The following is a 9,782-nucleotide window of genomic DNA, read 5'->3' as shown; positions in this document are numbered from 1 at the left end:
GGGGGGGTCCGGAGGTGATTTCGGGGATCTGAGGGAGATTTCGGGGGTCTGGGGGGGATTTGGGGGGTCACTCCCGGCCCCCCGGGGCGTGTCCGTGTCCTTCAATCCCGTGCCTCGAGCGGATTTGGGGAATTTGGGGGATTTCCAGATGATTCCCATTTCCCAGTGCTCCCAGTAGCCCGGCCCCCCCCTCTCCCAGTGCTCCCAGCAGCCCGACCCCCCCTCTCCCAGTGCTCCCAGTAGCCCGGCCCCCCCTCTCCCAGTGCTCCCAGTAGCCCGGCCTCCCCTCTCCCAGTGCTCCCAGTGGTTCGCCTTCCCCTTCCTCCCAGTATTCCCAGTGCTCCCAGTAGCCCTCCCCCTCTCCCCCAGTCCCCTCCGCCCCTCTCCCAGTGCTCCCAGTAGCCGGCCTTCCCCTTCCTCCCAGTGCTCCCAGTGCCCTCCCCGCGCTCCCAGTGTCCCCGTGAGGCGTCAGGTGACAGCGGGGCCGGGGGGAGGCGACCCCGCTTCCCCTTTTGGGGCCATAAAGGGCCGGAGTGGCCGGAGCGGGGGGGGGGGGGACACGAGGGGACAGGACGGGACAGGCCGGGACGGTGAGTGACCCCCGGGGGGGGGGAGGGGGCGGGGACCCCCCCGGACACCTGGGGAGGGGGAGGGGTGGCACTCGTGGGTGCCATGGGGGGGGTGGGACCCTCCCGGAGACGTGGGACCCCCCCGCCGAAAATCTGGGTGCCGGGGGGGCGGTTTGGGGAGGGGGTGCGACCCCGGACCCCCCCCCCGGACACCTGGGACCCCCCCCCCATGGCGGGGACACCCCCGGCCCCCCGGGCGGGCTGTGACACCCCCGTGTCCCCCCCACCCCCCAGATGCTGGCGCTGCTGTGGCTGACGGTGGCCCTGGCCACACCCGGGGGGGGTCACGGGGGGGCTCTGACCTTCCTGGCCCTGGGGGACTGGGGGGGGCTGCCCGACCCCCCCTTCGTGACCCCACGCCAGGTGGCCACGGCGGCCGCCATGGGCCAGGCGGTCACCGAGCTGGGCGGCGACTTCGTCCTGGCCCTGGGCGACAACTTCTACTACGAGGGGGTGCGGGACGAGTGGGACCCCCGGTTCCAGGTAACCCCCGGGGGGACACCCCCACACCTGGGGGGAACAGATCCCTGTACCCCCATTGTCCCCAATCCCAACGTCCCCATGTCCCCATTGCTGTGTCCCCCATATCCCAATGTCCCCAGTGTCCCCATATCCCCATCCCCCATATCCCAACATCCCAATGTCCCCATCCCCCATATCCCAACGTCCCAATGTCCCTATATCCCTGTACCTCAACATCCCCATGTCCCCATATCCCCATCCCCCATATCCCAATGTCCCCATATCCCCATCCCCCATATCCCAACGTCCCCATGTCCCCAATCCCACTGTCCCCATTGTCCCCATGTCCCTGTTGCCATGTCCCCCATCCCCCAACGTCCCCAACGTCCCCATATCCCCATCCCCCATATCCCAACGTCCCCAATGTCCCCCCGTGTCCCCCAGGACACCTTTGAGCGGGTGTTCGTGTCCCCGGGGCTCCGGGGCGTCCCCTGGTACGTCATGGCCGGGAACCACGACCACGCCGGCAATGTCACGGCACAGCTGCGCTACAGCCACCACTCCCCACGCTGGTACGGTCCCCGAGTGTCCTCGAGTGTCCCCGAGTGTCCCCGAGTGTCCCCTCGGGGTGTCCTCACATGTCCCCGTGTCCCACAGGCGCTTCCCACACCCCATACCTGGTGCTGGGCTGTCCCCAAGCTGTCCCCAAGCCACCCCCGTTCATCCCCAAGGCCCCCTGGGGATGTCCCCAAGTGTCCCCATGCTGTCCCCAACCCGCTGCCCCCACTGCTGCAGCCCGTGCCTGGTGCTGGGCTGTCCCCAGGCTGTCCTCAGGCCCCCCCGTGGTGTCCCCAAGTGTCCCCACGATGCCCCTACGTGTCCCCGTGTCCCACAGACGCTTCCCCCACCCCTACGACCCCCTGTGCCTCGTGCTGGGGGTGTCCCCAGCCGGTCCCCAAACCCCGCCGTGTCCCCGCAGGCACTTCCCCCACCCCTACTACAGCCTGCGGCTGCACATCCCCGGCTCCAACGCCTCGGCGCGGCTGCTGGTGCTGGACACGGTGCTGCTCTGCGGCCACACCGACGACTTCGGCCTGGGCGACGTCCCCGCGGGGCCCCGGGACGCGGCGGCGGCCGGGGCTCACCTGGCCTGGCTGCGGGCGCAGCTCGAGGCGGCCGCCGGGGACAGGTTCGTGCTGGTGGCCGGCCACTACCCGGTGTGGTCAGTGGCCAAGCACGGCCCCACGCCGTGCCTGGTGCGGCTCCTGCGGCCGCTGCTGCGGCGCCACCGCGTCACCGCCTACCTGTGCGGCCACGACCACAACCTGCAGGTGAGCCCGGGCGTGCAGGGACCCCCCAAACCCCCCCAAACACCGCTGAAACCCACCCTGGGGTGCCCAGGGGTGCCGGGAGCCCCTAAAACCTGCCGGGGGGAGGGTCCCAGGTGTGTCCCTCAGGTGTGTCTCCCCCCTGAGCTCCCCCCTTTTCTCCCGCAGTACCTGGAGGAGGGGGGGGTGGGCTACGTCCTGAGCGGCGCCGGGAATTTCATGGAGGATTCGCGGCCCCACGACGGCTCCGTCCCCCCCGGCTCCCTCCGGTTCTTCTTCGGGACCCCCACGAGCCCCGGCGGCTTCGCCCACCTGCGCCTGGAGCCCAGCGCCGTCACCGTCACCTTCCTGGAGGCCACCGGGCGCGTCCTGCACCGCGTGACGCTGCCCCCCCGCGACCTCTGACCCCCCCGGGGACACCGGCGACACCGGGACCCCTTCCCTGGGGGACACCCCGTGACCTCTGACCCCCCCCGGGGACACCGGGACCCCCTCTCTGGGGACACCCCGTGACCTCTGAACCCCCCCCCGGGGCACTGGGGACAGTCGGGGCACTGGGACCGCTGGCTTTGGGGACACCCCGCGATCTCTGATCCCCTGGGGGACACTGGGGACCGGACACTGACCAGTGACCCCCGTGACCCCTGACCCGGGGGGACCCCAATGACCTGGGGGACACTGGGGACATGGGGTGGGCACTGCGACGCCCACCTGGGCTGCCCCTGTGACGACTGAGCCCCCAATAAAGCCTTTGAACGGCGCCGCCGCCACTGACGGACCCAAAACCGCCGCGATTCGCCCCAAAACTGCGCGGGGGGGGCGGAGCAACGCGCGAGTCACGTGACAGCGACGATCACGCCTTCCCCACTGTTGATTGGCTGAAACCTCACGTCAATCACGCAGTGGGCGCGATAGCGCGCGAGTCACTTGGCTCCCCGCTCATGATTGGCGGGGGCGGTGCGCGCATCGACCAATTAGATGTTGCATAGGCGAGCCACGTGATAGCGGGAACTCCTTATCCGCTGGTGATTGGCTGGAGAGGCGCGTCTATCGCCCAGTGGGCGGGGCGCTTGTGGGCCACGTGGGGCGGAGCGCGCTCTTCCCGCTGCTGATTGGCTGAGGGCGGTGGGGCGGTACTTCCGGGAGCGCGGCGGGAGCGCGGCGTGAGGACCGGGGGGAACCGGGAGCAACCGGGAGGGTCCCGGAGGGGTCCCGGAGGGGTCGAGCCGCCCCCGGCGCGTCCCGCAGCGGGTCGGGGCCGCTCCGAGGCGGCTCCCGGGACCGACCCCGGCGTCGTTCCCGTTCCCGGAGCCGTTCCCGGTTCCCGGCTCCGGTGCGGCTGCCATGGGCCGCCGCAAGTCGAAGCGGAAGCCGCCGCCCAAGAAGAAGATGACGGGGACGCTCGAGACGCAGTTCACGTGTCCGTTCTGCAACCACGAGAAGTCCTGCGACGTCAAAATGTGAGCGGGGAACACCGGGGACCGGCGGGACACCGGGACGTGAGACGGGGCTGGGCGACAGCCCGGAGAGGGCGGCGGAGGGGCCGGGGGGGGAAACGGAGAGGGGGGACATAGACAGGGACACGGGGCGGGGGTGGCGGTACCGGGGAGGGGCGTCACGGGAGGAAACGGCCCCGGGGGGGACACCGGGGCTCGGGATGGCCTTGGGCGGGGGGGACGGAGGGGTCACAACCGTGTCCTGCCCCCCCCCCGTCCAGGGACCGCGCCCGGAACACCGGGGTGATCTCGTGCACCGTGTGCCTGGAGGAGTTCCAGACCCCCATCACCTGTATCCTTAGCGGGACCCCCCCGCCGTGACCCCCCCCGGGACACACCGGGACCCCCCAAACCCGTGTTGGAGCCTTAACGGCCCCCCCAGACCTGTCGGAGCCCGTGGACGTTTACAGCGACTGGATCGACGCCTGCGAAGCCGCCAACCAGTGACACCCGGCGAGGGAGGGGGGCGGGACACTGCCCTGTCCCCAAACCCCCGAGGGTGACACCCCCAGGACCCGGTGACACCCCCAGGACCCGGTGGGACGGTGCCATCCCCCCCCCCCAGGACCTGAGGCTCGTCCTTGTCCCCAGGGGCCGCGGGGGCCTTGGGGGAGGTGACGCATTTCGGGAGCGCTGTCCCGGAATAAACCCCCCGAGCTGGTGTCGCTGTCACCCGTGGTGTCCCCCCGTCCCCTCCCTGTCCCTCAGTGTCCCCCACAGCAGCAGCGTCACCTTTGCGTGTGGCTTTTATTGTGCCTCGGTGGCTTCACACGTGGCGGGGGCCGCAGCCCCCGGGGCCGATCCTGGGGCCGATCGCCCCCGGGGCCGACTCCCCCCAGGCCTGACCCTGGGGGCCGATCCCAGAACCGACCCTGGGATTGTTTCCCCCCGGGGCTGATCCCGAGTGCTGAAATCCCCCCCAAAAGCGATCCCAGGGTCGAGCCTGGCGCCGATCCTGGTGCCGGTTCCCCCCAGGGCCGATCCCCTCCCGGAGCGCTCCGGGGGCCGCGCCCGGTGCCGGCTCGGTGGGGCGCGGTGAGGCCGGTGACGTGCGGTGTCGGGGTGCAAGCGGCCGCGGGGCCGGCGGCTACTGGGAGTTGTAGAGGCCGTCGTGGCCGTCGTAGCCGTCGTGGCCCAGCAGCTCGGGGCCCCCGCAGTACTTGGGGTCGTAGACCTGGCGCGGGAGCCCGTAGACCGTCATGCCCTGCTGGGACGCGCCCTTGTTGCTGCCCATCTGCAGCCCGATGGTCATCGTGTCGCAGTGCTCCATGCCCAGCGCCGGCTCGAAGATCTGACGCTTCGTCCCCGGCGCCGTCATCCCCGCCTGGCCAGCACACAGCGGCTCAGGGTGGTGGCCTTGCAGTCCCTTTGTCCCCAAAGTCCCTTTATTCCCCCCCCCCACACCAAAGTCTCTTTGTCCCCCTGGGCCACCAGCTGGGACAGTGGCACCTCGAGGGCTCCTCCGGGGTCCCTCCGTCCTCCCCCTGTTGCCCACAGGGGCTGTGTCCCTGTCCCTCAAGGCTCTTTGTCCCCAAAGTCCCTTTGTCCCCCCCTCATCCAGGACAACAGCGCCCCTTGTGCCATCACCATCCCGGGGTCCCCATGGGGGTGGCAGTGTCCCCGTGTCCCATGTCCTTGTGTCTCTGTGGGGCTGGCAGTGTCCCCGTGTCTCCATGTCCTTGTGTCTCTGTGGGGCTGGCAGTGTCCCCGTGTCCCTGTGTCTCCATGTCCTTGTGTCTCTGTGGGGCTGGCAGTGTCCCCATGTCCCCATGGGGGTGGCAGTGTCCCCATGTCCCCATGTCCTTGTGTCTCTGTGGGGCTGGCAGTGTCCCCGTGTCCCTGTGTCCCCATGTCCCTGTGTCCCCATGGGGGTGGCAGTGTCCCTGTGTCCCCGTGTCCCTGTGTCCCCATGTCCTTGTGTCTGTGGGGCTGGCAGTGTCCCTGTGTTCCCATGGGGGTGGCAGTGTCCCCACGGGGTGACAGTGTCCCCGTGTCCCCACGGGGGTGACAGTGTCCCCGTGTCCCCACCTGGCTGGCCCCTTTGTTGGTGCCCATCTGGAGGCTGATGGTGGCCTGGTCCAGGGGCTGGTCCGTGCCCAGTTTGGGGTCGTAGAGGTGCCGCCGTGTCCCGTACGCCGTCATTCCCTGCTGGCTGGCGAACTTGTTGGTGCCCATCTGGGGACAGCGACGGTGTCACCAACTGTGTCATCAGCTGTGTCCCCAACGCGCCGTGACCACCCCCGCTGTGTCCCCTCAGTGTCCCCATCGGGCCCTCCCAGCCGCCGCGCCCGCCCCCGATCCCTCCCGTGCTCCCTGTGTCTGTCTGGGTGTCCCCCAGGTGTCCCCCAGGTGTCCCCAGTGTCCCCAAGTGTCACCTGGAGCCCGATGATGTTCCTGCCCTCGCGCAGCTTCTCGGGGTGGAAGCGCCGCTGCTGCTTCTCCGCGTATTTCACCCCCAGCCCCACGTTGTTCCCCTTTGTCTTGGCCTGGCAGAGACCACGGGGTTGGGGGGGGGGCTCACGGGGCCCCCTCAGACCCCAAATACCCCCCCCAGACCCCAAATACCCCCCTCAGACCCCAAATACCCCCCCCCCAGACCCCAAATACCCTTCCCACACTCCAAATCCCCCCTCAGACCCCAAATACCCCCTCTGGCCCCCGCCACGTGAGGGAGCAGCGTGTGGCCGGTGTCTTCCAAGGGGACACAAGGACCCTCTGGAGCCTCCCAGACCCTCTAAGCCCCCCAGGACCCCCCCAGCTGAGCCCCCCAGGCTCCCAGGACCCTGTCCCAGCCCTTAGAGGGGTCGCCTGCCTGGCAAGGTGACCACACTTGGTGTCCTCCACAGGGACCCTGCAGAGCCTCCCAGACCCTCCGGAGCCTCCCAGGACTTTGTCCCCACCCCGTGGCCCCCCCAGGACCCCATGCCACCCCCCAGGGGGGTCACCTGGCTGGCGAGGGCGATGAGGGTGGACTGGACCTGGGTGTGGTTGGTGTTCTCGAAGAGGTCGTTGGCCTCGAAGATGTCGTGGGGCTTCACCCCGTAGCGCGTGATGGCCCTCAGGAAGTTCCCGATGTTCTCCAGCTGCGCACGGAGGGAATCAGAGCCGGGTTTGGGATCGGGACCACCCCCCCCCGACCCTCCCCAAAGGCCGATTTTGGGGTTTCCCCCTCACCTTGTGCCAGTTCTGGACGGGTTCGTTCACCTTGGGCACCGAGCCTGGCTGCAGTTTGTTGATGAGCCTGGAGGGGCCGAGCACAGGCGAGGTCAGTGGGAGTGAGGGGTGGGGTCAGGATCCCCAGGGTGACCCCAGAATCCAGCCAGGACTGAGGTGTGGGGGGACAGGCACAGCCTGGAATACACCAGAGCTGGTTGTGGTCAGCAGGGGTCAGGGGTCAGCCCAGGTGAGGGATGGGGTCAAAATCGGGCGGAATTCCAAGAGGATCATCCCAGACTCGAGCCGGGGTCGGGGTTTGGAGGGGGACGGTCCCAGCCCGGTCAGCGCCAGGACAGGGGACAGAGTTCTGGTCACACGGGGTCAGCGGTCGGGGCCGTACTCGCAGAGGATGACGCCGTCCTTCAGCCCGTCCATGAAGTTGTCCCCGATCCGGCGTCCCGTGGTCCCCTCGATCCAGGCACGGAGCTCCCGCTCCCGCTGCGGGTCGTACTTCTGGGCCAGCTGGGGGACACGGGGACAGCGTGAGGGGGACACGGGGACACCGCCGGGGGGACGCGGGGCATGGAGAATGTGGGGGACAGCATCACGGAGATGGGGGGACACGGGGGACAGCGCCAGGAGGACGGGGAGGATGTGGGGAACACTGTTGGGGACGTGTCAGGGGGAGAGGGGGGCCGGGGGGAGAGGGGGACGCATCCCCACCGTGAAGGGGACGCGGAGAACGTGGGGGGACACCCGGGGATACCCTCGGGGAAGCCGCGGCAGCTGCGCTGAGGACAGAGAATCCCCGGTGTCCCCCCCCGGTGCCCCCGTTCCCCGCGATCCCGCGGGGCCGGGAGGGGCGGAGGGACCCGGCAAGGCCGGGGGTGCCCGGACCCCCCCCCGCCCCGCCCCGGCCCCCCCGGGAGCCGCGGGCGACCGGGCCGGCCGAACCTTTGCCCATATATAGCCCCGGCCCGGGGCCGCCGCCGCCCGCCCGCCGCGCTCCGCCGCCTTATAAGGGCTCACGGCGGGGCCGGGGGGCGCCGGGGCCCCCCCGGGCCGCCAAACTCCCCCCCCCGGTTAACCCTTAACGGGCCGGTGCGCGGCGGGACCCCCGCGCCGTGTCCGTCCCCTCGCGGTGTCCGGAATCTCCCGCCCGCCGCGGGCCCCCCCCGGGCCGCCCGAACCGCCCCCGTTAACCCTTAACGGCGCGGGCACCGGCGGGACGCCTCCCGGAGCTCGTGGGGGGGTTCCCGGTGTCCGCCCGCTCCGTGCTGGTGTCGCCCCCTCCCCTCCTCAGCCCCCGGCGGGGGGACCCCGGTGTCGGCCCCGCTCCCCCCCCCGGTGCCCGGCACCTCCCGCCCGCCGCGGGCTCGGGGGTCGGCGGGGCCCCCCCGGGCCACCCGAGCCCGCTCCGGATTAACCCTTAACGGGGCGGACACCGGCGGGAGCTCCCGGTGCTCACGGGGGGACCCCGGTGTTGCCGTCCCCGTACCCCCATCCCGAGGGGGACCCGGTGCGCGTCACCTCCCGTCCGCCGCGGGGACCGGGGGCTGCGGGGGCCCTCCGGGCCAACGAACCCCCCACTCCCGGTTAACCCTTAACGAGCCGGTACCCGGCGGGACCCCCCGGTGCTCACGGGGGGGAACCACGGTGTCGCCCCCTCCCCTCCCGCACCCCGTCGGGGACCCGGTGCCCGTCCCCTCCCGCTCGCCGGAAGGACCGGGGGCCGCGGAGCTCCCCGGGCCGCCCAACACCCTCCCCGGTTAACCGGCGCCCGGTGGGACCCCCCGGGGGGGACACCCCGGTGCCGCCCCCTCGTCCCGGTGCCCGTCCCTTCCCTCCCGGGGCAGCACCAGGGACAGCGCCGGGTCCCGCCCCCGCTCCCGCCGGGTCCTGCCGCGACCCCTGCCCGCCCTCGGTGCCGCCGCCCCCCCGGGGGGGATCGCACCTGCCCGGAGCCGCCCGGACCCCCCCGGTTCGGTTCGGTTCGGTGCCGCTCACCTTGTTCTTCACCTCGGCCGACAGCCCGTAGGCCGGGCCGCGGTTGAAGTGCGCGTTGGACATGTCGGGGGTCCCCGGCGGTCTCGGTGGGTCCGGTGGGGTCGGGGCGGGCGGGTCGCGCCGGTTCGGGGCTGTTCCGGGTGGGTTCGGGGCTGTCCCGGGTCGGCTCGGTGCCCTCGGGTCGGCTCGGTGCCCTCGGTCTCTCCCTCCCGGTCCCGTCCCGGCGCCGCCGCCACTTTTAAAAGTGGGCGGTGGGCGCGGAGCCCCCCCGGGCCGGGGCGGCCTCCGCCAATCCGCGGCCTCCGCCGCGCTGACGTCACGGCGGGGCGGGTGATGGCGTCATTTTTTCCACATTTAGCGGGGGGGATCCCGAGGCGGGGGGGCATCCCGGGGGGGGGGGGGCAGGGGAGTCCCGGAACGGCCCCCCCCGCCCCAAATCAGCTCTCTCCCGCTCTCCCCCCTCCCGCCGGACCCCCGGGTCCCCCCTCCCGCTCCTCTGGGTGCCCCCCTAGAGCGGGGACCCCCCTCAGGACAGCGGGGTCTCCCCCACGGTGCCTGGGGGCCCCCCCGGTCACCTGGGGCCTCTCCCCCGGGCACTTGGGACACCGCGGACCCCCCCAGGACACCGGGGTTCGCCCCCCGCCGGGTCCTCCCCTCGGTGCCGTCACCGGATCGGACTCCGCCGCCCCCCCGGGAGGGGGGAC

At 71.5% G+C, this 9,782-nt stretch overlaps 3 protein-coding genes across 3 annotated transcripts; 2 read left to right on the top strand and 1 right to left on the bottom strand.

Moving 5' to 3' along the window:
• Positions 1–863: 863 nt before the first annotated feature.
• ACP5 (acid phosphatase 5, tartrate resistant) lies at positions 864–3,079 on the top strand (the record flags this gene model as incomplete). The annotated part of the gene is made up of 4 exons (XM_082299310.1): positions 864–1,112; positions 1,536–1,663; positions 2,071–2,422; positions 2,588–3,079. The coding sequence occupies 4 exons, from the start codon at positions 864–866 to the stop codon at positions 2,822–2,824; spliced, it is 966 nt and encodes a 321-aa protein (XP_082155436.1). The 3' UTR covers positions 2,825–3,079.
• A 476-nt stretch (positions 3,080–3,555) lies between these two features.
• Positions 3,556–4,585, top strand: ELOF1 (elongation factor 1). The gene is made up of 3 exons (XM_082299288.1): positions 3,556–3,879; positions 4,137–4,207; positions 4,298–4,585. The coding sequence occupies exons 1-3, from the start codon at positions 3,764–3,766 to the stop codon at positions 4,360–4,362; spliced, it is 252 nt and encodes an 83-aa protein (XP_082155414.1). The 5' UTR covers positions 3,556–3,763; the 3' UTR covers positions 4,363–4,585.
• Positions 4,586–4,783: 198 nt separating this feature from the next.
• CNN1 (calponin 1) lies at positions 4,784–9,263 on the bottom strand. The gene is made up of 7 exons (XM_082299363.1): positions 9,079–9,263; positions 7,472–7,593; positions 7,090–7,156; positions 6,861–6,998; positions 6,291–6,401; positions 5,944–6,090; positions 4,784–5,239 (listed from the first exon to the last, which is right to left on the bottom strand). The coding sequence occupies exons 1-7, from the start codon at positions 9,139–9,141 to the stop codon at positions 5,003–5,005; spliced, it is 885 nt and encodes a 294-aa protein (XP_082155489.1). The 5' UTR covers positions 9,142–9,263; the 3' UTR covers positions 4,784–5,002.
• Positions 9,264–9,782: the final 519 nt, after the last annotated feature.

The sequence above is a fragment of the Coloeus monedula genome (assembly GCF_965178545.1).
Source record: "Coloeus monedula genome assembly, chromosome: 31".
NCBI classification, from domain to species: Eukaryota; Metazoa; Chordata; class Aves; order Passeriformes; family Corvidae; genus Coloeus; species Coloeus monedula.
This window is presented reverse-complemented; position numbering and strand designations above follow the sequence as displayed.

Coding starts and splice junctions, on each gene's coding strand:
- ELOF1 (XM_082299288.1), top strand. CDS start 3,764: ATGGGCCGCCGCAAGTCGAAGCGGAAGCCGCCGCCCAAGAAGAAGATG. Junction 3,880..4,136: donor AAGTCCTGCGACGTCAAAAT/GTGAGCGGGGAA, acceptor CCCCCCGTCCAG/GGACCGCGCCCGGAACACCG. Junction 4,208..4,297: donor GTTCCAGACCCCCATCACCT/GTATCCTTAGCG, acceptor CGGCCCCCCCAG/ACCTGTCGGAGCCCGTGGAC.
- CNN1 (XM_082299363.1), bottom strand. CDS start 9,141: ATGTCCAACGCGCACTTCAACCGCGGCCCGGCCTACGGGCTGTCGGCC. Junction 7,594..9,078: donor CGGCCGAGGTGAAGAACAAG/GTGAGCGGCACC, acceptor CGTGTCCCCCAG/CTGGCCCAGAAGTACGACCC. Junction 6,091..6,290: donor GGAACATCATCGGGCTCCAG/GTGACACTTGGG, acceptor CGCTGTCCCCAG/ATGGGCACCAACAAGTTCGC.